Source organism: Dermochelys coriacea, chromosome 7, assembly GCF_009764565.3.
Source record: "Dermochelys coriacea isolate rDerCor1 chromosome 7, rDerCor1.pri.v4, whole genome shotgun sequence".
In the NCBI taxonomy this organism is placed as follows: domain Eukaryota; kingdom Metazoa; phylum Chordata; order Testudines; family Dermochelyidae; genus Dermochelys; species Dermochelys coriacea.
Window position 1 is genome coordinate 127,297,054 of NC_050074.1, and position 24,726 is coordinate 127,321,779.

The 24,726-nt window shown below is 50.5% G+C and overlaps 1 protein-coding gene across 5 annotated transcripts in view; it reads right to left on the reverse strand.

Moving 5' to 3' along the window:
- Positions 1-5,128: 5,128 nt before the first annotated feature.
- The window catches only part of ENTPD1 (ectonucleoside triphosphate diphosphohydrolase 1), a 112,404-nt gene continuing 92,806 nt past the window's right edge, over positions 5,129-24,726 (reverse strand). For all 5 annotated transcript variants that reach the window (XM_043518266.1, XM_043518265.1, XM_043518264.1 and 2 more), the window contains 7 exons: positions 15,373-15,523; positions 13,301-13,460; positions 12,305-12,541; positions 11,418-11,678; positions 9,182-9,301; positions 6,746-6,883; positions 5,129-6,478 (listed from right to left, as the gene is read on the reverse strand). In XM_043518266.1, the coding sequence (XP_043374201.1) occupies positions 6,272-6,478; positions 6,746-6,883; positions 9,182-9,301; positions 11,418-11,678; positions 12,305-12,541; positions 13,301-13,460; positions 15,373-15,523 (1,274 nt within the window). In that variant the 3' untranslated portion in view covers positions 5,129-6,271. The remainder of the gene's footprint in view (positions 6,479-6,745; positions 6,884-9,181; positions 9,302-11,417; positions 11,679-12,304; positions 12,542-13,300; positions 13,461-15,372; positions 15,524-24,726) is intronic.

Sequence of the window (24,726 nt, forward strand, 5' to 3'; positions counted from 1 at the left end):
TCATTTTCTTTCCTAATGACAGGATTCAGAGTAGCAGCCGTGTTAGTCTGTATTCTCAAAAAGAAAAGGAGTACTTGTGGGACCTTAGAGATTAACAAATTTATTTGAGCATAAGCTTTCATGATGCATCCGATGAAGTGAGCTGTAGCTCACGAAAGCTTATGCTCAAATAAATTTGTTAGTCTCTAAGGTGCCACAAGTACTCCTTTTCTTTTTGCGAATACAGACTAACACGGCTGCTACTCTGAAACCTGTCGTTAGGAAAGAAAATGAGGCTTACTTTGGAAACAATGCAGCTACTACAGCTGGCAACATTTATCCAAACCCTAGAAATGCAGAGACGGAAAAACTGGGAGACAATGATAGTGACGAGTGAGGGTAGGAATCTGCAATCTGAGAGGACATCAAGAGAAACAAAAAAGCCAACATGATCCCAGGTTTCACAAACAAAGGCCTCCGGTCACAGGACAGGAAGCGGATGGTCCCTCTATACATAGCCTGGAAGACTCCAGCTGGAAGATTATTTGGAATTCTGCGCATCTTGTTACCAGAGAGATATTGGCAAAACTGAAGGAATTTTCAGGAAAGAACCACAAAAATGAGCTGGGGCTGGAGGGAAAGATTCAGTAGAGAAAGATTAAAAGAGCTAAATATATTTGACTTGGCTAAATGACAATTTTTTTGAGGTGGGAGAGGGAGACACCGTCATATCTACAAATAGTGGCCATGCATAAACATTACAGGTGGAGAGGGCTGATTTAGGATACAATCCAAGGAGACATGATTATGAAAAATTGGATCAAACTGAACAACAGAAAATTTAATTTGAAGCTCAGGAGAATCTTCCTGATGGTGAGACACCCCTAGCTGGGCTGTCAGCTGGCAGAAGCCCCACCACTCACTGGGAAGCAGATGGATCCAGCTGGAGAACTGTCTGTCAGGAGATGGGGTGGGAGCCCCAACACTGGGATGTTTAAAACTGGACTAGGAAAGACCCTAGGAAAAAAAATCCTTCCTGGGACTTTTCCATCTCATTCCAAAAATGAAGCGACTCCCCTCTTCCTCATTATGGCCATTTTCCCACCCTCTGGAAAAGAGTGAGGAAACTCCACAGGTGTCGACCAACAAGTCTTGATTTTAAGAAGGATACTGAAATTTATGTGTGTGTAAAATGAAAAATCTGGTGCAGCAGGGATGGGCAGGAAAGCTAGGGATTCAGACTGGTGTCAAGGAAAGTGTGTGACCCCAGTGAAGGGGGCGGAGACCCTCTAGCCTCAGCACATGCCCCAAAGCCCTGTGGGGCGCACACCCAGCAGCCCCTAGGCTCTGGCACCTGCCCTGCAGCACTAGCACATGCCAGCTGCCCCAGCAGAATTCTGGGTCTGGGGTGCGAGCTGGTGCTCAGTGCAGAGAGCAAAGCATAAGAAACACAGGATAGTGTCAGCATTACAAATCAGTGTTTTCAGAATGGGAGTGAAGGCCCAAGCAGCAATCCCCAAGCAGTCAGAATCTGCCATCCTGTACTGTTCCCACTGCCATGTCATCTGCCCCAGACAAGAGACTCCAGCAACTCAGCCTGTTCTACTAGGTTTTAATGATAGGCTAAGAGAAGCATTTGTAGCCAGTGGCTGCATGGGGAGGTTGTTGGGCTTGGGAGTGGGGAGTAAATGGGGTTGTTTTAAGTCGGTCGCTAGGGGACAGGTTGGTGCTGGAAGGCTGGGCACCTACCCAGCCTTTAGCCCTGCATGAGTCTCACTCTGTTCTACTGCTGTGAAGTTTCTACTACTGTGAAGTTTCAAGCCTGACTTTTGTGTGAAGGGGAGAAGGTGAACAGCTGGTGGAATTTATCCGGCCTGAAGGCAGCAGAGTCTGATTATATTGCAGGTCCCTGCTGCAGCCTGGAAAGTTATAAAGTCCAACTCAGGAAGCCTGCCTGGAAAGAGGCTGCTCAGAGTTGGAGCAAGGAGTCATAAAGCTAGGGAGGCCTTGCATACACTGGGCTAAATTCAGCCCAGGTTCTCTACTGACTCCTACGCAAGAGCTGGGGAAACACCCTACAGGGAGAGACTTGAGGAGCTCAGTCTGTTTCATTTTCCCAAAAGAAGAGCAAGAGCCAAGAGGTGACATGATTACAGTGTAGAAGTAATTCACAAGGAGAAAATACTGGGGACTAACAAGCTCTTTCACCTCGAGGAGAGAGGCAGAACAAGAACCAACAGCTGGATGCTGAAACCCGTCAGTTAGAAACGAGGCACCAGTTTTTAAAAGGGTGATTAACCATTGGAACAAACTATACAGGAAGGGGTGGGTTCTTCATCTCTTGGAGTCTTCAGATCCAGACTGGAAGCCTTTCTGTAAGATACACTTTAAACAGACTCCAGTTCCTGAGCTGGATGCAGGGCTAACTAGTGAACCTCTTTGACCTGTGCTATATAGGAAGTTTGGCCTGAAAGCCTATAACTCTGTGGTTTGGGGCAGCTTTCCCTAAGCAGAAAGTCTCTGAGGGTCAGAGCAGGGGGAAAATGGCCTGTACAGAGAGCACCGCAGGCCATCTCCAGCCCACAGCATAGACAGTGCTAGCCTGGAAGGAAGGAGGCTGGTGGGATATATAGATTCAGTGACAGGTTTCAGAGTAGCAGCCGTGTTAGTCTGTATTCGCAAAAAGAAAAGGAGTACCCGTGGCACCTTAGAGACTAAGTGAGCTGTAGCTTACGAAAGCGTATGCTCTAATAAATTTGTTAGTCTCTAAGGTGCCACGGGTACTCCTTTTCTTTTTATAGATTCAGTGCATTCTCTATACAGCCTTGGCCTGCAGGGCTCCTATGAGGATGCCAGATGAAAATTGCCTCTCTCAGTAGTGACCACCTCAAGTCCTCAAATATCCTAGATCTGGCTCCCAGGAATCATGAGATGAGCTTAACAAATCATAAAATTAAAAAAAAAAACCCACACATTTAGTGTTCTTTTTCTTTGCCTTCTGAGCCTTTAGGGTTCATTCAGGCAACGTTTCCAAGTTTCTCCACAACCATCAGGCCTACAAACTTGCTTTTTTGAAAGAAAAGAAATCTGAGCTTCTCACCTAATCACAATTCCAAGAGCTGGGTTTTAAAAAAAAACACCAAATAGCTTGAGACTCGCAATTAAACTGGCAACACTGCTTCTCTAACAGAGACCCTAAGACATCTGTCTGATCTCCGTTGGCACGATTCCCTACTAGGCCAGAAGGGGCCAGTCTGGGATGGGGCATTCAATTACCCCTCTCCCCACACCAACTTCAATTAATCTAGCTCATCAACTCAGAATTTCCTAATATTTGGCACTTCCAACTCCCTAGCCGTCGGGCAAAACTCACTTACAGCCGTCACTTACCAGAACTGAGGGCTGCCCACTCAGAGGTGAAGCGTTACTGCTGACCTGAGAAGAGGGAGAAGACTAGACTGCAGGCTGGGGCAGACTCTCCATCCTGTTCTGACAGCAAGAAGGGGCTGTTAGCCCCATGGAAATGGCTCCCTGCTGAAGGAGGTTCCCTAGACAATGCAGAGTTGGTGAAGGAAATGGCATGTGTCCGAGTCACTATTCTCAGCTGGAGCAGCCCTGATCATGTACTTCATTTACAGGGCAAACTTTCCCTTGTATTCTCCCATTCCAGCGCTGAGTTCAGAATGAAGCCTCTTGCCCTGGGACCATTCCAGGGTCTCAAGTGTATTTGCAGATGACAGAAAAATAGGTAGAGTAGTAAATAATGAAGGTGCCATGTCAGTTATACAGACCAACTGGATCGGCTGGTAAGCTGGGCCTTTTGATATGGCCAGATGCAAGGTTATATCTAGATGTAAAGGGCAAGGGGAGAAGGTTGCATAACCCAGTCTCCAGCCTGAGTCAGAGTGGCTACATGGCTATTTTTAGCCTCACAGCACAAGTCCCACGAGCCCAAGTCAGTTGACCTGGGCTCTGAGACTCACTGTCGCAGAGAGTTTTTTTGCTGTGTAAACGTACCCTTAGTGGTCATGGTAGATAAACCAAACGTGGGCACCCAACATGATGCTGTAGCTAAGAGGGTGAATGTAATCCTTGGATTTATAAAGAGGGTAATATCAAGCAAAAGTAGGGGTGAGGTCTTACCTCTGTATACAGCATGTCAATGCTTCAAAAAAAAGGATGTTCAGATATTGGAAAGTATTCAATAAAGAGCGACAAAAACGCCTTGAGGTCTAGAAAAGCTGCCTTAGAGTGAGTCTAGAGTAGCTCTATTTAGTTTATCCAAGAGAAGGTTCAGAGGTAACTTTATGATGGTCTACAAGTACCTATAAGGGGGAAGAGATTTTTGACAGTAAATGAGGCATAATGAGATCAGTGGATGGAAACTGAAGCTAGACAAATTCAGACTAGAAATAAGGTGCAGATTTTGCACAGTGAAGGTAACTGACCTTTAGTATAACGTACCTACAGTTGTGGTGGGGTCTCCGTCACTTAATGTTGATGCAAGACTAGATACCTTTCTAAAAAAATATGCTCTAGCTCAAACAGAAGTTATGGGTTTGATGCTGAAATTATTGGGTGAGGTTCTCAGGCCAGTGTTATACAGGAGGCCAGACTAGATGATCTGAGTGGACAATTCCGACCTTAAACTCTATACATCTCTGTCTGCTGAAAGGAGGTTGTACTGATCAGGATAAAGCTCCCTCCATCTGATTCCCCTCCACAGCTCTGCTTGGGGACTAAGTAGAGACCTTTATGTGACAACCCTTTACCCCACAGCACTGGCTTTGGGAAATCTCCTTTTCTTTTTGCCTCCAAAGCAGGGGGATCACTATCATCGGAGGAGATTTGCAACTGGCTCCTTTTGATGTATGAAGACGCCTCACAGTGTTTTCTGCTTGTTATCAAAGTTGGGTCCCAGCTTCCACTCCAGTTCTTTAGCAAAAAGTGGGAAGAGTGACCTCACAGGAAGCTGAAATCTGATCAGTTGCTATCCCATACTAAAGGCTAGAAAATGGGCTGGTGTGTACATTTGGAGGAGCCGGAAGGTGTGGGGGCTTGAGGTTGAGTTGGTAAGTCTAAGCAGGGGGAAAGGAAAGAATTTTCAGATTGTGACTAATTTTCATGCACATCGCAAACACAAAGCATGAATCAATTAATCAATATTTGCATGTTTCAGTTTACAACGCTGCCAGGTGTCTTTTAAAGGAACATGATCTACTAAACACCCTTCCCTCGGGTCTAAGTTTCTGTGTGATTAGCATTGCCAGAGAGATGGTTCCACTGGAATCTTGTAGGTGTGCTGTAGGGTTCAGTGTCCAGGGAACCCTGCCTGCAGGTACAATATAAATCCCAGCTGTTTGCAAATGATCCTTGCCCAATGTGAGTTATTCCTGGAGAGATCAGTGGTGTCTGGCTAAGAATGTGTGTGATCAGATAGACAGGTCCCTTACATCAGACTCAATCTGGACAGAGGCCTGCTATGGGCCAGGGATAAGTTCTGGAAGGTGGTGAGAGAAGAGGTTTCCTTTCATATATACAACAATCTTCTGTGGAAGGAACATTTTGCCTCCTAGTATTTCAGGTCTGTTGCCAGGGCTCAGCCAAGGCTGCTGGCCTCCTCCAGACCCAACATCTTCTGTTCCTTCTCCCTCACATCTGCTTGTCCCATATTGGTGTTCGGCTGTGTGGCCATCTAAGCAGTGGGCAGCTGGGATCCAGAAGGTTTTGCATGATAGGCAGAGCTAGGATACAGCATGCTCCTGAGGAACTGAAGGGGGCCAAGGGCAGCAAGCTTGGTTTGTGCTGGTGCAGATGCCCTGCTCAGACAGGCTCTGAGCAGCTGTGGGGATTGCCTCCCAAGGAAAGAAAATAGATCTCTGCATAGTGCAATAGCTTCCTGCGTAATTCTGAGATTAGCCCCACAGCCAGCTTGGTGCTTCCAAGTCGCAGCAGTTCCCTCAGGGATTACTGCTGTCTCTCCCTAAGCAAGACCAAAAAGAACAAGCAGCAAAGGGAACTGGAAAGCTGCTGCTTCATGTGACCCATTCAAGAAGGGACCCCAACAAGATACATCTCCACAGAGAAGAGGAGCCTGTAGTATCCCAGCATCCATCAAAGCAGGTGTGAGCCAGAGGAGAAGACTGAATGCCCTTGTACAGGCAGTAGCTTCAGTGAAAGGCAGGACCGACTCTGCTGCATAAGGCTGGCTCTGCAGGTGACCTCAGAACTCTGTATGACAGCTGGTGTGGCAGGGGCCCATTACAGCCTCCACTGCGGGATTTGCCTCTCCCTAAATGAGTCCCTTCTGCAGGCACTTCGGTTTGTGGAAGGTAAGCCACCCAAGCAGGAGCACAGCCACCAACACGAGAGAGCAGAACACCATGAGCCCCACATAACTGGCATGGGAGAGAGGGCGTGTCGGGGGCTTCTCTGCAGGGATCATGTTTGTCAGGTTCAGCATGTAGCCCAGAGTCCAGCCTGCGTCACTGCTGCCAATCTGGAAAAGAGGACAAGACCCGAATTACCTATCAGGACAAAGGAATGTACAGGGAGTGGGTTGGTATGGACAAGAGAGCTCAGAGGGTCAGGTCTCTTCTAGGGGCGGTGGTATGGGGCAAGGTGTCTGTGTATGTGTGTGGGAGAGGGCAGGGTGAAGATGGTGTCACAAGTGTTATAGCCCAACAGAGAGGGGGTGGTATATAGGGTGTGGGTGTCAAATGCATAGCCCTCCCTATCTAAAAACTCTCCGCACATGTGAAGTTACCTTTCCAAGGAACTGGATGCTTTGCCATTTCTCTGTAGTGAATCCATAGCCATTCTCCAGGAGGGAGAGGATGTAGGTCCCGGAGAAACAATATTCACTCAGGTACTTCTCTTTTATCTTGGGAAATTCTGCCTTTACCTGGAGCAAGACAAAGACATCATTTGCTTGCTGCTCCACATGGTTACCACAGGCCTGTTTGCACCACAGACCTCTCTCCAGGTGCTGGTAGCATCTGCCCACTCCATCATTAGCATTAATCTAGATTCTAGCAGTGCCAGATGCTTCAGAAGTTCTCCCCTAGCACTGAATGAATGGTGGGAAGTATTTATGTATGTGTGGGCTCCTCCTAACAGCTTCTCACCAGTAGAGATGTCACTTAGTCAAAAGCAGAGCAGGAAAGGACTCCTACAGACACCACAGCAAGCAGCGCCAGAATGCAGGAATCATAGAATCATAGAATCATAGAATATCAGGGTTGGAAGGGACCCCAGAAGGTCATCTAGTCCAACCCCCTGCTCAAAGCAGGACCAAGTCCCAGTTAAATCATCCCAGCTAGGGCTTTGTCAAGCCTGACCTTAAAAACCTCTAAGGAAGGAGATTCTACCACCTCCCTAGGTAACGCATTCCAGTGTTTCACCACCCTCTTAGTGAAAAAGTTTTTCCTAATATCCAATCTAAACCTCCCCCATTGCAACTTGAGACCATTACTCCTCGTTCTGTCATCTGCTACCATTGAGAACAGTCTAGAGCCATCCTCTTTGAAACCCCCTTTCAGGTAGTTGAAAGCAGCTATCAAATCCCCCCTCATTCTTCTCTTCTGCAGACTAAACAATCCCAGCTCCCTCAGCCTCTCCTCATAAGTCATGTGCTCTAGACCCCTAATCATTTTTGTTGCCCTTCGTTGTACTCTTTCCAATTTATCCACATCCTTCCTGTAGTGTGGGGCCCAAAACTGGACACAGTACTCCAGATGAGGCCTCACCAGTGTCGAATAGAGGGGAACGATCACGTCCCTCGATCTGCTCGCTATGCCCCTACTTATACAACCCAAAATGCCATTGGCCTTCTTGGCAACAAGGGCACACTGCTGACTCATATCCAGCTTCTCGTCCACTGTCACCCCTAGGTCCTTTTCCGCAGAACTGCTGCCGAGCCATTCGGTCCCTAGTCTGTAGCGGTGCATTGGATTCTTCCATCCTAAGTGCAGGACCCTGCATTTATCCTTATTGAACCTCATTAGATTTCTTTTGGCCCAATCCTCCAATTTGTCTAGGTCCTTCTGTATCCTATCCCTCCCCTCCAGCGTATCTACCACTCCTCCCAGTTTAGTATCATCCGCAAATTTGCTGAGAGTGCAATCCACACCATCCTCCAGATCATTTATGAAGATATTGAACAAAACGGGCCCCAGGACCGACCCCTGGGGCACTCCACTTGACACCGGCTGCCAACTAGACATGGAGCCATTGATCACTACCCGTTGAGCCCGACAATCTAGCCAGCTTTCTACCCACCTTATAGTGCATTCATCCAGCCCATACTTCCTTAACTTGCTGACAAGAATGCTGTGGGAGACCGTGTCAAAAGCTTTGCTAAAGTCAAGAAACAATACATCCACTGCTTTCCCTTCATCCACAGAACCAGTAATCTCATCATAAAAGGCGATTAGATTAGTCAGGCATGACCTTCCCTTGGTGAATCCATGCTGACTGTTCCTGATCACTTTCCTCTCCTCTAAGTGCTTCAGGATTGATTCTTTGAGGACCTGCTCCATGATTTTTCCAGGGACTGAGGTGAGGCTGACCGGCCTGTAGTTCCCAGGATCCTCCTTCTTCCCTTTTTTAAAGATGGGCACTACATTAGCCTTTTTCCAGTCATCCGGGACTTCCCCCGTTCGCCACGAGTTTTCAAAGATAATGGCCAAGGGCTCTGCAATCACAGCCGCCAATTCCTTCAGCACTCTCGGATGCAATTCGTCCGGCCCCATGGACTTGTGCACGTCCAGCTTTTCTAAATAGTCCCTAACCACCTCTATCTCTACAGAGGGCTGGCCATCTCTTCCCCATTTTGTGTTGCCCAGCACAGCAGTCTGGGAGCTGACCTTGTTAGTGAAAACAGAGGCAAAAAAAGCATTGAGTACATTAGCTTTTTCCACATCCTCTGTCACTAGCTTGCCTCCCTCATTCAGTAAGGGGCCCACACTTTCCTTGGCTTTCTTCTTGTTGCCAAAGGAGAAGGTACATGTGCTGTAAATCGGCATAGGGAGGATTCCACACAATGGCAAGTCTAGACGTTCCCTAGAAACGGTTTGTGAGGGGGAAGTACACCTGCTGTCTGGCTCCCACACACAGCCATCACCACCAGGGCTCATCCCTGACTCCTGGGTGCTATCGCAGAGCAAGAGCCTCACGCTGCTGCAGCCGGTCACTCTCTTACCTCGTGCCAAGGTCTGGAGCAGAATCTTTCCACGGTGCTTGTCACTTTGTCCAGAGGGACTGGGCTCTTCTCTGTCGTCAGGTTTAAAAAGTTCATCACAAAGTAGAAAGCAGAAAATGCCTGGAAGGGGAGAAAATTTTAAATCTGCTTAGCCTTAGTATGGAAAGCAGAGTCCAAATCCGAGCAATGAAACTCCAGAGCATGGGTTTCCCTCTGTGAATCCAAAGTGTTTGCGTAAATAGAAATCCCAGCGCACGGGTGCATTCCAGCTTGCATAGGGCTTCATGAACATGCCCATGGGCTGCACATCTGGGTGTCTGGGGAGAGAGTTTTGCAGCTGGCTGGGTCAGGATTATAGGTGCCAAGTATTCACACTCTCATGGGGGTGGAGCAAAGGAGAGTGACTCAATCACTGCCTCCTATTATAGGTGAGGTTGGTAGCACTGCCTATTGTTACGTTTGCATGACACTTCCCATTATAAGAGCCTCTTTTCAGTTGCTTATAATTTTGCCAAACTTGAAAGTTCCCACACTGAGTGTCTAACTCAAGCTAGTGTGTTGCGGGGGAGGGTGTTTGTTTTGTTTTTTGAAGTTTCAGGCAAAATGTTTCAGCTGTTTCTAAGAATGAATTTCGGGAAAAATAGAGTGTTTTCTGATGTTAAAAAATTCTGGTAACTGTTTCCTTGAGAAGCAATAGCGATTAGCAGCTAAAATGTCCAAAGATTCTGTGCACACTGAGCATGTTTCCTCCCCTTACAGTTCCTCCATGTGTCAGTCTGTGCATGCATCATCCCCACAGAACAACTGAGTATGTTCAAATCAGGGCTGCAGGGGTGAAGCCAGACTTTTCCTGCAATTACAGCTACTGGCTGCTGTGGGCCAGCCCAAGGTGGGCACCGGAACTGAGAGCAAGAAGCCTGTCTTTTTTCTGCTCTGAATTACTCTCCTAATGGTGCCCAGGCAGCATGGAGGAGGAAACCACATGATTCAAAAGCAGAGAAGACAAGAGCCAGATTTGTGGGAGGGGAAAGGCATAGATTGTGACAGGGAGCCTGGGGAACTGGGACTGGAGAGGGGAAAGAGAGAGAAACTGGGAATGGGAGCTAGGGAGAGACCAGGACTGGGAACCAGGGGAGGGAGGGAGATTAGTAAAGAGCAGGGGAATGGAGAATGCGACTGCCTGGGCAAGGAAACTGGTAGTGAGAACTGTGCAAGAGGGTGTGGAGGCTTGGACTGGTTGGGCAAGACAACTGAGACTGGGAGACTGTGTGGGGTGGTGGGAAAGACAGATTGGATGAGAAGCTGGGGCATGGGGACTGGGATTGGCTGGGCAAAGAGACAGGGACTGATGGTGGAGGGGGGAGACTGGGACTCTGGAGGGCAAGAGGAGTGGGTTGGGGATGAGGCATCTGAGAAGTGGAGACTGGACTGACTAGTTAAGGAGAATAAGAATGGGATGAAGAGCTGGGGGTGGGAGAGAAAGAGAACTGAGGCAGGTTAGAAAGGACATGGCAGAAGGGGTCTATGTCCCATGCACAACATGGCTCAGACTGGTTAGTGATTATGGCAGCTAAGAGTGCATTGGCCCTGGCAGAGGTCCAGGCTGGCCGCCTGTCACCAGGTCTTGTGGCATTATTTTGCTGTGTAGATCATCTCAGAGTTCACTGCCCCGTAAGCTACCAGTGCCACTCTGGGTATCTGACCTCTGGGCACTTTCTCTCTCCAGAATGCACAAACACAAACACAGGCAGTGTGGGAGGTGGGGGGACACAAACTTATGGACATATGGCTGTGATGTTAAAAGTCTGCTGTGTGGACACAACTCAAACCAGATTTGTTATAACTAGGTCAGATGAGTTTCCAGTTTCCTTGCCCAGGCAGTCACATTCTCCATTCCCCTGCTCTCTACTAATCTCCCTCCCTCCCCTGGTTCCCAGTCCTGGTCTCTCCCCAGCTCCCATTCCCAGTTTCTCTCTCTTTCCCCTCTCCAGTCCCAGTCCCCAGGCTCCCTGTCACAATCTATGCCTTTCCCCTCCCACAAGTCTGGCTCTTGTCTTCTCTGCTTTTGAATCATGTGGTTTCCTCCTCTGGTGGCATTTACAGGCTCAGTCCACACTATAAAGAGCCCCCCCCCAAAGTGCCTCACAGTCTTCCCTCCAGCCCCCGGGAACATAACCTAAGCAGTCTCTTCGTGTCTGCTCTGGGTTAGAGCATGCCGCCGGGCATCCAGACTCACCCCAAACTCCCCTTGTAATGGAGGCAGGAAAATCCCATTGAAGGAGCAGCTGGAGTAAGGGCAATGGCTAGTGTTGAAGATCTTCTGGATGGTCTTTCGGCACCTTTGGTAATCCCCATTCCCCTGAAGGTGAAGCTGTGTGAATGGAAGCTGCTGCTCACCATTAGCTATACAGGGGTTCGTATAGAGGTCACTTATATTCATAATCCTCAAATATCCTGGATGAAAGCAGGGATCCAGGAGGCTGCCATTCCGCGTGCTCTGCAGGTAAAAAAAACCAGGCCATTGGCACTCAGTTCCAGAGAACGGGACCATGAAAACAGCAACAGGATGTACTGACCTAAAAAAGCTTCCCTGGGACTGGGGACAGATATAACATGCCAGGATTCTCATACCAACCACAAACTCATCCTCTGTGCTCAGGAGTCCTGCTTTCTGTGTCATGCTCCATCACAGGCCTCCTGCGTGGCTGCAGGCAAGTCATTTGCAGCTATATTTCCAAAGTTAGGCACTCAGAATGAGTGGGAATTTGAGATACTTTGGGCCTGATTTCCAGAGGTGCTGAGCACCCACAGCTCCTGCTGCTTTCAGTCAGAGCTGTGGGTACTCAACACCCCCAAAACCAGACCCCTGACATCTCCAAGCTGGGTACCCAAGAACTGAGGCACCCCAAATTGGTGGCCACATTTGAAACCTCTGGCCTTTGTTCCTGGTTGTAAGTCAGGGATAATGAGACTTCCCCAATGAAATCCACTGTTGTGAGGCTCAGGTTCCAGCCACACCGGGCTGAATCACAGTGGTGTGTGCAAAAAGCAACATGCCAAAGGTCGGGAGGCTCCAGAAACTCTCAGCCCCACAGGTACTGGCCCTGGAGCTCTCACACTTGCCTGTAGGTCACTGGCCAGCTTCAGGCGCAGAGCCTGGTCCTTCCCATAGCACAGGAAGCTGTGTGTATACACATTGTAGTTCTTGCCATAGAGACGAAAGTGCAGTGAGTTCTCTTGAGATTCAGTTGGCTCTTGGTCCGGTACAAAGGTGATCTGCGTGGAGGCTCCACCAAGGTCCAGGGCCCCTGATGTCCCCCTGCTGGATCTCAGGTGAGGCACAAAGTTCAGCCAGCCAGGCTTAAAAGAAAACAGGGACAATGAGACAAGGCTCCCGGTCTGGGGGTGAGAGAAACAGGAATAAGGGGAAAGGTTGGGAGGAGAGAGAGAGGGAGGTAGCACAGGGCAGAAGGGAGGCATGGGGACCTGGAGCAGGGCACAGGTTGTGGGGAGAACAGGTAAAGGGGCAAAATGAGGGTTCAAAAGAGAGAGGAGATGATGTACAGTGAGTGTCCATGGGAGGGTTACAACACGCAATCTGCAACTGAACGATCCCTATGAGAGATAGTAAAAAAAAAATGACACACCTCTCTCTAGTGCCGTGTATGCCACAGAACCCCGAACACTTTACCAACAATACAGAGGAATCATTCTGCCACTGAAATGCTCCCACTCTGGGGTGGAACACAGTAACTGTTTAAAAGAACACAGCAGTGATTTAGGACAGGAAATTAAGGAGGATAGCTTGTGTAGCTGAAACTGCAGGAGGAATTCTAGAAGCTTTCTGTTCCCATGCACTGACAAATTGTGCTTGTACCAATGGTGTGGAGCCCATCATGACACCACCTCGCATGTGAGAGCTGATGCATTTAGTTTCCTAACAAGCCCTGGGAAGCTGGATTGCTGAAGAATTGTGTGTGGTCACTTTCTGACCCCTGGTAAAAGGGGTTGTAAAAGAAGCCAGTGCTGGCGGAAGTCCTCTTGCCAAGTATGGTTTACAACATCCCACTCCCCACATTTCTGGAGTACTACACCTGCCCCAGCTATTGGACACGTTACCTGCTTGAAGTTGCCCAACAGGTAATTAATGGTGATCCAGCCATAGGCTCCTTCTTCCTGACCACTGATGACTCTGGCACCCTGGAAGTTGAAGGGGGATGAGTGCAGCGTCTTCTCCACTGCAGAGAGGACTCTGTCAGCTATACTTCTGTTCTGCAAGCTGGATGTATAGAGCAAAGGACTGAGTGACTCCGGTCTAGAAGCTCTCAGCAGCCTGTTGGTTTTATTCTACCCCCCAGGACACACTTTTGGTAAGACAGAAGTGCAAGCTGGATCTAACACACTAGATGTTCTCAGTGACATCATTCCTTACTGTCTCACCATCCCAGCTTGTCCACCGCTGTTTCTGATGCTCACTCAGTTGCCACCGACAACAGCAGTCACTTCCTGAAGCAGGGCAGGAATCCCCACAGGCACACACCTCTGAGCACACCCATTAGAGGACATCACTAAGGCTAACGTTTAGGCACATGTATTTTAGTCATGGGTATTTCTGGACAGGTCATGGGCAATAAATAAAAATTCAGAGCCTGTGACCTGCCCATGAGTTTTACCAAAAATACCCGTGACTAAATCTCTACTTCTGGGCCCCACTGCTCTTGGGGGCCCTTGCTGGGGTGTGGGGGGGCTGCTCCAGTGCTGGGGGTTGACTGCCCCCCCATTGCTGCTCCCGGACACTGCTCTCTGGGCAGCTTCCAGGCACCCCAAGCCACTGCTCCAGCTGATCTGGGACCACTGCTGCTTGGGTGGTCCCCAGGGCACCCCCAGGACCGCTGCTTGGACAGTCCCCAGAGCCAGCCACACCAGCCGCTGTTCCAGCGGTCCTCAGAGCCAGCTGTTTGGAGCCTCCTGAGCAGTGTCCGGTGCTGCTGGCCCCGGTGCAGCCCGCGGGAGCGCTGCTTGGGTGGTCTCGGGACCAGCTGCTGCTTGCGCGGTACCCGAGCCAGCTACTCGGAGCCTCCCGAGCAATGTCCAGTGTGGCTGGCCCCAGGTACCGCCAGAGCAGCTGGCCCCGGGTTGCTCCAGCAGAAGCCAGTGAAGCCCTGGAGTCAGCCACACCAGCCTCTGCGGAAGTCACGGAGATCACAGAAAGTCACGGAATCTGTGACTTCCACGACCTCCATGAAAGAATCGCAGACTTAGACATCACAGCCCGGGATTCCCCTCACAAGCCCTTGTATTGCTGTTAGAAAAGAAACAGCATACCACAGTCTACCTTCATGGAGTCTCTGTAGGCAATACTCATCTGAGAGTAACCTGACCAGCCAAGGTGCCGGAAGTAGGGATGGGGATATGCCTCCGTTTCACTAGGATGCAAGAGATGCCCAGACATCCACTCATATGGGCCAGTTTGGGATGATACAACCACCGTCTGAGCGTCCCTGTAATGGGGCCAGTACAGTGCATGGGCCACTGTATGGGGAAAGAAAGTCAGGGCAGGGAAAGGGGTCAGAGCAGCGTGGTGAAGGGAGGAAACAGAAAGAGAGCCAAAGAGAGGGAGAAGCCTGGATGGGGAGAGCAGGGGGAATCTAAGGTGAGGAGAAGAGAGAGGCACATTGTGTGAGGCAGAGATAGCAAGGACTGATTGAGGAATCCTGGATATCCCTTCGTGTTTCAGACACAGGAACACTCATTCCCAATGGTTCCCTGGTCAGAAGGTTCTGTTCTACACGCAGGATGGGCTCACATGTGGCTGAGCCATTGCCGTGGATGGGAAGAAGAGGGACTGAACAGGACACAAGCTGGTGAAGTGTGGGGCCAGCGCGGTCCCATGCCAGTCTATTGAGGGGCACCAGTTATGAAATCAGCCCTTGGTATTTCCTATCCCTGAGGGTATCTGCTGTGAAATTGACAAGACAGCCAACAGTCGGCATGTTTACACAGACACTATGTCACCCTAACTACACTGAGGTAAGCCATATGCCTCTCATGGAGGTGGAGTCATTATGTTGGTGTAGTAGGGCACTTACACTGGTAGGAGCAAGGCTGAAGTGTGTACACACTGACATTACACCTAACTGTGTAGTGTAGACCAGGCCTGAGAGAAGGTGAAGGTTATATGTCTGCAGTACCTGAGCAGCCGCATTCCAGCTGTAGCCCCAAGGTAGACAGGGGTTTCTCCGTGCTGCTGTTCTGGAACCACTTCCTGAGCTCTTTTTATGCATTGCTGGAGGGAGAGGCCAGCTTTCTCTGTGTCCTGGGAGTAACCCGAGATCCCCAGACCTGGGGAGAAGGGGAAGAATAAGACATTCCATTTCATGCTCTCTTAATCGAGCCCTACAGCCCATAGTGAACCCTGCATATTACTCCTAACCTCTACTGCAGAGACATCAATAGCAACCCTCTTATTAAACCCAGCCTTAAAGCTTGTCTAATAGACTGCTAAGAATTCCTCCTCTATCAAGTGTTCACATCCTTATGCTGGGGGTGGGTGAAACTTCGTGGAAGCTGGTGGCTGAAACAGCTGCCTGTCACTCAGAACAAATGTAAAAAGAACCTAAACTCCTTTATGGAATAGACACATCTGAAACAGCAGGAGCCAACACCCAAAACACAGGCTGTTTACAAAGGCTGGTTAGGAATCTGAGCTATATGGGCTGAGGGGTTTGACTGGGGACTGAATGCAAACACAGAGGGCTGGGTATTGTTGGAGGTAGGGTGGGGGGTGAGAGAGAGAGGCAGGAGAAACACCACAGAGAAGGCCCCAAGGAAGTCCCAGAGACAGCCAAAGAAGCACTTATTGTGTGACCCTGAGAAAAAGCTGAGTGAGAGAGAGAGCAGGAGTGCGCACTTTTGGGTAGAGTGTTGGTTGGAAAGAAGCTGGGAACTATGAGCAACAAACCTGTTTTCTGTTGTTGGATTCTTCCTGGGCACATGGAAAAAAAAAAACAGCTACTCACCTTCTTGTAAAAAAGAAAAGGAGTACTTGTGGCGCCTTAGAGACTAACAAATTTATTTGAGCAAAAGCTTTCGTGAGCTACCGCTCATTTCTGTAGCTCACGAAAGCTTATGCTCAAATACATTTTTTAGTCTCTAAGGTGCCACAAGTACTCCTTTTCTTTTTTGTGAATACAGACTAACACGACTGCTACTCTGTCACCTCCTTGTAACTGTTGTTCTTCGAGATGTGTTGTTCACGTCCGTTCCGGTCAGGTGTGCATGTGCCGTGTACATGGTCGTCGGAAAGTTTTCCCTTAGCAACTCCCATTGGGTTGGCTGTGGAGTCCCTGGGAGTGGCACCTTCATGGCGCTCAATATATGACCCTGCTGACCCGACCCCCCTTCAGTTCCTTCTTGCCAGCTACTCCGGAAGAAGGGTGAGTATTGGAATGGACGTGATCAACACATCTCAAAGAACAACAGTTCCGAGAAGGTAAGTAACCATTTTTAATTCTTCAAGTGCTTGTTCATGTCCATTCCAATTAGGTGACTCCCAAGCTCTCCCCCGGAGGTGGGGTCGGAGTTCAGGAATTGCTGACTGGAGCACCGCTCTGTCGAATGCCACATCATCTCTGGAATGCTGGTGAGTGGTAAACGTATGCACCGATGACCAGGTTGCTGCTCTGCAGATTTTCTGAATCGGGCTCTGGGCCAGGAAAGTTGCTGACGAGACTTGTGCCTTGTGGAATGTGCCGTAACAACTGGGGCTGGGACTTTAGCCAGCTCGTAGCATGTGCAGATGCAGTCCCTGATCCAGAAAGAAATATGTTGGGAAAAGACCAGGAGCCCTTTCATCCAGTCTGCCACAGCAACGAACAGTTGGTTCAATTTCCTGAAAGGTTAGTGCTTTCGATGTAGAATGCTAGTGCATGCTGGACATCTGGTGAATGAAGCCTCTGCTCCTATGCACTGGTATGAGGCTTTGGATAGAAGACTGGTAGAAAAATGTCTTGGCTAGTATGAAATTAGGACACCACCTTGGGAAGGAAGGCTGGGTGAGGTCTGAGTTGCACCTTGTCCTTGTGGAAGACCGTATAGGGTGGGTCAGAGATTAGCGCTTTTAACTTGGACACCTTCCTAGTCGATGTGATGGCAACCAGCAATGCCACCTTCCATGACAAGTTCAGAAGAGAGCAAGTCGCCAATGGCTCAAAAGGGGACCCCGTTAGTCTGGAGAGGACCAGATTAAGGTCCCATGCAGGCACAGGTCGCTGAGTCTGTGGATATAATCTTTCCAGGCCCTTGAGGAAACGGCCTACCATAGAGTTGGCAAAGACGGAACGCCCCAACTTTCCTGGTTGGAAGGCAGAGATAGCAGCGAGGTGCACCCTGATGGATGACCCTGCTAGGCCCTGTTGTTTCAGGTGCGGGAGGTACTCCAGGACGAGTGGTACAGGTGCCTGGAGTGGAGGTGTGCGATGCTGGGCACATCAGCAAGTGAACCTCTTCCACTTATCTAGATAAGTGGCCCTGGTGGATGGTTTCCTGCTGCCGAGCAGAACCTACCTTACCAGTTCCGAGCACAGAAGCGCCATTGGGTTTAACCATGAAGCTTCCATGCCGTGAGATGGAGGGACTGGAAATCTGGATGGTGAAGATGACTGTGGTTCTGGGTGATGAGATCTGGGTAAAGCGGTAGCAGGATCAGGGTGTCCCCAGACAGCTCCAGAAGCGTGGTGTGCCAGTGTTGGCGTGGCCATGCTGGGGCCAACAGAATTATTTCTGCCTTGTCTCTGCGGATCTTGAGCAGTACCTTGTGTACGAGTGGGACCGTTGGAAAGGCATACACAAGGCAGTTCCCCGAGGGTAGCATGAACACATCCGAGATCTAGCCCAGGCTGTGTTTCTGGAAGGAGCAGAATGTTGGGCACTTTCTGTTGCTCCGGGTGGCAAACAGATCTACTTGGGGAAACCCCACCTTGGGGAATGTATGGAATGTATGACATCCGGACAGACAGACCACTCATTGTGGAACGACCTGCTGAGGTGATCCGCTAGCTCGTTCTGCACTCCCTGGAGATGTGACGCCTCCAGGTGAATGGAGTGGGCTATGCACAACTCCCATAGCTGGAGGGCTTCCCGACATAGAAGGGAGGAATGGGCTCCGCCCTGTTTGTTGATGTAAAACATGTCCAACACCACCACTGCCATGCGCTGGCCTTGTTGTCAGGACAGGAAGGTCTGGCAGGCTAGTAGCACTGTTTTGAACTCCTTAATATTAATATGGAGTGAGAGCTCGTCCTGCAACCATAGGCCTTGCCTTCAGAGATCTCCCAGATGAGCCCCCAACCCAGAGCTGACGCATCCATTACTAGGGACAGAGAGGCTGTTGGCTGTTGAAGGTACTCCCTCGCACACTGACCGAGAGTCGAGCCACCATTGGAGGGACTCAAGCATTTGCACTGGCACAGTGATCACTGAGTCCAGACTGTTGTGCCCTGGGTGGTAGACCAATGCAAGCCATGCTTATAGGGGTCTGAGCCTCAGTCTGGCATGTCGGACCATGTAAGTGCAGGCTGCCAAGTGGCCGAGGAGACTCAGGCATCCTCTTGCTGTAGTAATCTGGTACCGCCTGAGATTTTGAATAATGTATGTTATGGCTTGGAACCGGGTCTCTGGCAGCAGTGCCCTTGCCTATTCCGAATCCAGCATCGCCCCAACGAATTCTATTCTTTGGGTCGGTGATAAGGCTGACTTGTTCACGTTAAGGAGGAGTCCCTGTCTCTTGAAAGTGAATCTGACTAATCGGACTTGAGACTCTACCTGCTCCCTGGAGTGCCCCGTATTAACCAGTCATCGAGGTAGGGATATACCTGCACCTGCCTCCTGAGGAGGAAGGCTGCTACGACTGACATATACTTGGAAAACACTCGGGGAGCCGTTGATAGACCGAATGGGAGGACCGTGAACTGATAATGTTTGTGGTTGACCACAAACCATAGGCACCATCTGCGCACAGGCCAAATAGCTATTTGAAAGTACGCGTCTTTCATGTCAAGGGCAGCATACCAGTCTCTCGGATCCAGGGACAGGATGATCGTGCTCAGGGAGACCATGCAGAACTTCAACTTCACCATGAACTGGTTGAGTCCTTGAAGGTCTAAAATAGGTCTGAGACCCCCTTTTGCCTTGGGGATTAGGAAATAATAGGAGTAGAATCCCCTGCCCCTTAGCTCCCGAGGAACCTCCTCCACTGCCCCTGGATAAGGAGTTGCTCGTGAGAGGGGTCCCTGAAGAGGGACGGGGAAGGTGGGTGGCAGGGAGGGGAGGAGCAGAATTGGAGAGAATATCTCACCTCTACTGTGCGAAGGACCCAGTGGACCGATGTTATTTGGGACCAAGCACGGTAGAAATGGGATAGATGATTAATAAAACAAGAGGAAGGATCCACTGCAGGTGTGCCGTACTTGGGCATCCCTTCAAGAGGCCTGCTTAGAGCCCGAGGAAGGTTTGGTCAGGCCCTGGCCCTGACCTGATGTGGGGTGTGACAGTCTGCGCCTGCCATTCCTACCGCTCCATCTATAGAAGTCTTGCCTGGGTTGAGGAGGGTAGGAGCACTGCTGTTGAGGCTGCGGTTTGAAGTGTTTATGCTGGGTAGCAGGGATCGACCGGGAGTCCTCCAGGCTGTGGAGCTTGGAGTCCGTCAGCTCCGAGAAAAAACGGTTACTTACCTCTCGTAACTGTTGTTCTTCGAGATATGTTGCTCATGTGCATTCCAATAGGTGTGTGCGCGTGCCGCATGCACAATCGCTGGAAGGCTTTTCCCCTAGCGGTACCCGTCAGGTCAGCTGTGGAGACCCCTGGGGTGGCGCCTTTATGGCGGTGTATATAGTCCCCTGCCGACCCACCACCTGCTCAGTTCCTTCTTGCCGGAATACTTCGACAGGGGAGGCGGATGGGATTTGGAATGGACATGAGCAACACATCTCGAAGAACAACAGTTATGAGAGGTAGGTAACCGTTTTTTCTTCTTTGAGTGGTTGCTCATGTGCATTCCAATAGGTGACTTCCAAGCAGTTTCCTTGGTGGAGGGGTCAGAGTTCATCTGGTTGCTGAGGGCAGGATTACCCTGCCAAAGGCTGCATCATCCCTTGCCTGTTGGGTAATGACGTAGTGTGACGTGAAGGTGTGCATGGAAGACCATGTTGCTGCCTTGCATATGTCCTGGATAGGGACCTGCGCCAGGAATGCTGCAGACGATGCCTGCGCTCTCATGGAGTGTGCCGTAAGCGCAGGGGCTGGAATTTTAGCCAGGTCATAGCACGTCCTGATACAGGACGTGATCCATGATGAAATGCGCTGGGAAGAGATCGGGAGCCCCCTCATCCTTTCTGTGACTGCAATAAAGAGCTGTAGTGACTTGCAAAATGGTTTTGTGCACTCATTGTAGAATGCTAGGGCACGCCTGATGTCCAGGGAATGGAACATGTGCTCTCTGTTACTGGCATGAGGCTTAGGGAAGAACACAGGTAAAAATATGTCCTGGTTCACATGAAACTGGGAGACTACCTTTAGCAGAAATGCAGGGTTAGGGCATAGCTGCACCTTGTCTTTATAAAAGACCATATAGGGGGACTCGGAAGTCAGCGCTCTGAGCTCGGGTATCCTTCTGGCCAAGGTTATGGCTATCAGAAAGGCCACCTTCCAGGAAAATTAGGACAGAGGGCAGGTCACCATGGGCTTGAGGGGCCCCATGAGCATGAACAGGACGACGTTGAGGTCCCACTGGGGAACGGGCTGTCATACCTGGGGATAAAGTCTGTCCAAGCCCTTGAGAAACCGGCCCACCATGGGATTGTCAAAGACTGACCTACCAGCTGCCCCCGGGTGGAAGGCCAAAATGGCAGCAAGGTGTACCCTGAGAGATGATATTGCCAACCCCTGCTGCTTGAGGTATAATAGGTAGTCCAAAACAAGGGGAATTGGTGCTCGTTGCAGTACAGTGCCCCTCTGCAGAGACCAGATGGAAAAACGCTTCCACTTTGCCAGGTATGTGGCATGAGTGGAGGGTTTCCTACTTGCCAGCAGGACCCCCTGATGCTCAAGGGGGTTCAGCCATGGAGTTTCCATGCCATAAGTTGGAGGGACTCCAGGCTGGGGTGTTGCAGATAGCCGTGGTCCTGTGTGATTAGGGTCAGGCACACAGGAAGCGCTACTGGTCTGTCCACTGAGAGGAGAGGTTCAACAACAAGGTGAACCAGTGCTGGCGGGGACACGCTGGCACTATGAGGATCAAGGAAGCCCCGTCCCAGCGAGTCTTGAGGAGGACTCTGTGTATGAGACGGAATGACTGGAATGCATAAAGCAGGTGACTCGTCCATGAAAGGTGAAAGGCGTCTGCGGTGGAGCCTGGGCTGTGGTTCAGGAAAGAGCAGAACTGCTGGCACTTCCTGTTGCTCTGTGTCGTGAACAGGTCTATGTGGGGAGAGCCCCGTCTCTGGAAAATCGAGTGCACGATGTCCAGCCTGAGGGACCATTCATGACCATAGAACGAGTGGCTGAGGCAATCGGCTAGCTTGTTTTGCGCTCCTGGAAGGTGTAATGAGTGGGCGATGCAAAAATCCCACAGCTCGAGGGCTTCCTGACACAGGGGAGAGGAGCGAGCACCATCCTGTTTGTTTATCTAGAACATTGCTGCAGTGTTGTCTGTCAGCACCAACACACGTACCCTGCAGGCAGGCCTGGAACACTTGGCATGCCAGACGAACCGCCCTCAGCTCCCTTACATTGATGTGCAGCGATAATTCTGCGTGGGACCATAGGCCTTGGGTTCTGGTATTGCCCAAGTGCGCTCCCCAACCGAGCGCCGAGGCGTCCGTGACTAGCGATAGTGTAGGCTGGAGTTTGCCAAAGGGTACTCTCGCACAGACCACTTGTGGCTGCAGCCACCAGTGGAGAGACTCAAGAATGCAAGGGGGGAGGGTCACTATCATGTCCAGTAGGTCCCTGCCTGGGCTGTGCACCGTGCCAACCATGCCTGGAGGGACTGAAGGCATAACCTGGTGTGCTGGACCACATATGTGCAGGCTGCCATATGCCCCAACAGTTTCATGCAATTTCTGGCCGTGGTTGTGGGGAATCTGAGAAGGTTTTGATAATGTTCATGAGTGCTTGGAAGCCCTGGCTTGCGTGGAGTCCAAGAGAGCCCCTTTGAACTCTATTCTCTGCGTCAGGGCTAGTGTGGATTTGGGCACATTCAATATGAGGCCCAGCCTGTGGAATGTGGCCCAGGCCAGAGACACATGCTCTGCCGCCTGTGCTTGCGACTTGGCTTTGATGAGCCGGTCATCCAGGTATGGGAACACTTGCACCGGACGTTTACGGAGGAAGGCTGCCATGACCGCCATACACTTGGTGAACACCCGGGGGGCCGCCGAGAGCCGAAACAGAAGCACCCTGAACTGGCAGTGTTGGCCGCTGACCATGAAGCAAAGAAAACGTCTGTGGGCCGGGATAATGGATATATGGAAGTAAAAAATAGCCAGAGCCTCGCGAACCAGCTGAGCGGCAGCGAACCAGCGGGGACAGCAGAGCAGCTCACAGCAGGAGTTTGCCTGGGAGTTCGCCTGGAGTGAGCCCAGTGAGGCTTACATCTTGCCAACGTCTCTGAGGAAGCTCATAGTAGGTAGGTGATATGGAAGGGGGGGGTTCAGCTATTGTGACCTGCACTGGATGTGCCATGTTTGTCTTTCTTCCACAGGACAGAAGCGACTTTGTCTGTACAAAGTGCAAGCTGGTCTCCATATTGGAAGAGAAGATTGAAGGTCTGGAGCAACAGGTAACGACCCTGCGTTGTATACGAGAGACTGAGGATTTTCTGGACCAAACTCAGGATAGCCTTCTAGGGGCACAAAGCTCTAAAGATATAGAGCAGGTTGCACAGAGGAGCCAAGAGGCCAGTGAAGAAGCTTGGCAACATGTGACCTCCAGAAGAGGTAAGCGGAATGTCCGGGTTCCAGTAACACAGACACAGGTAACTAACCGCTTTCATGTTCTCTCCACAGGTACCATTGCGGAGAGTGGACCAGATGATATGTCTGGGGGGAGAAAGCAGAAGGAGACCCCGCTGGTTGGGAGGCATGAGATGCGATGTCCTGAGGTTGGGGGTTCCACGACCACCACTCCCAAGAGGAGAAGGCGGGTGGTGGTGGTCGGGGACTCTCTCCTCCGGGGGACTGAGTCATCTATCTGCCGCCCTGACCGGGAAAACCGAGAAGTCTGCTGCTTGCCAGGGGCTAAGATTCGTGATGTGACGGAGAGACTGCCGAGACTCATCAAGCCCTCGGATCGCTACCCCTTCCTGCTTCTCCACGTGGGCACCAATGATACTGCCAAGAATGACCTTGAGCGGATCACTGCGGACTACGTGGCTCTGGGAAGAAGGATAAAGGAGTTGGAGGCGCAAGTGGTGTTCTCGTCCATCCTCCCCGTGGAAGGAAAAGGCCTGGGTAGGGACCGTCGAATCGTGGAGGTCAACGAATGGCTACGCAGGTGGTGTCGGAGAGAAGGCTTTGGATTCTTTGACCATGGGATGGTGTTCCATGAAGGAGGAGTGCTGGGCAGAGACGGGCTCCATCTTACGAAGAGAGGGAAGAACATCTTTGCCAGCAGGCTGGCTAACCTAGTGAGGAGGGCTTTAAACTAGGTTCACCGGGGGAAGGAGACCAAAGCCCTGAGGTAAGTGGGAAAGCGGGATACCGGGAGGAAGCACAGGCAGGAATGTCTGTGAGGGGAGGGCTCCTGCCTCATACTGGGAATGAGGGGCGATCAACAGGTTATCTCAAGTGCTTATATACAAATGCACAAAGCCTTGGAAACAAGCAGGGAGAACTGGAGGTCCTGGTGATGTCAAGGAATTATGACGTGATTGGAATAACAGAGACTTGGTGGGATAACTCACATGACTGGAGTACAGTCATGGATGGTTATAAACTGTTCAGGAAGGACAGGCAGGGCAGAAAAGGTGGGGGAGTAGCACTATATGTAAGGGAGCAGTATGACTGCTCAGAGCTCCGATACGAAACTGTGGAAAAACCTGAGTGTCTCTGGATTAAGTTTAGAAGTGTGTGCAACAAGAGTGATGTCATGGTGGGAGTCTGCTATAGACCACCGGACCAGGGGGATGACGTGGATGAGGCTTTCTTCCGGCAACTCACGGAAGCTACTAGATCGCATGCCCTGATTCTCATGGGTGACTTTAATTTTCCTGATATCTGCTGGGAGAGCAATACAGCGGTGCATAGACAATCCAGGAAGTTTTTGGAAAGCGTAGGGGACAATTTCCTGGTGCAAGTGCTAGGGGAGCCAACTAGGGGGAGCGCTTTTCTTGACCTGCTGCTCACAAACCGGGTAGAATTAGTGGGGGAAGCAAAAGTGGATGGGAATCTGGGAGGCAGTGACCATGAGTTGGTTGAGTTCAGGATCCTGACGCAGGGAAGAAAGGTAAGCAGCAGGATACGGACCCTGGACTTCAGGAAAGCAGACTT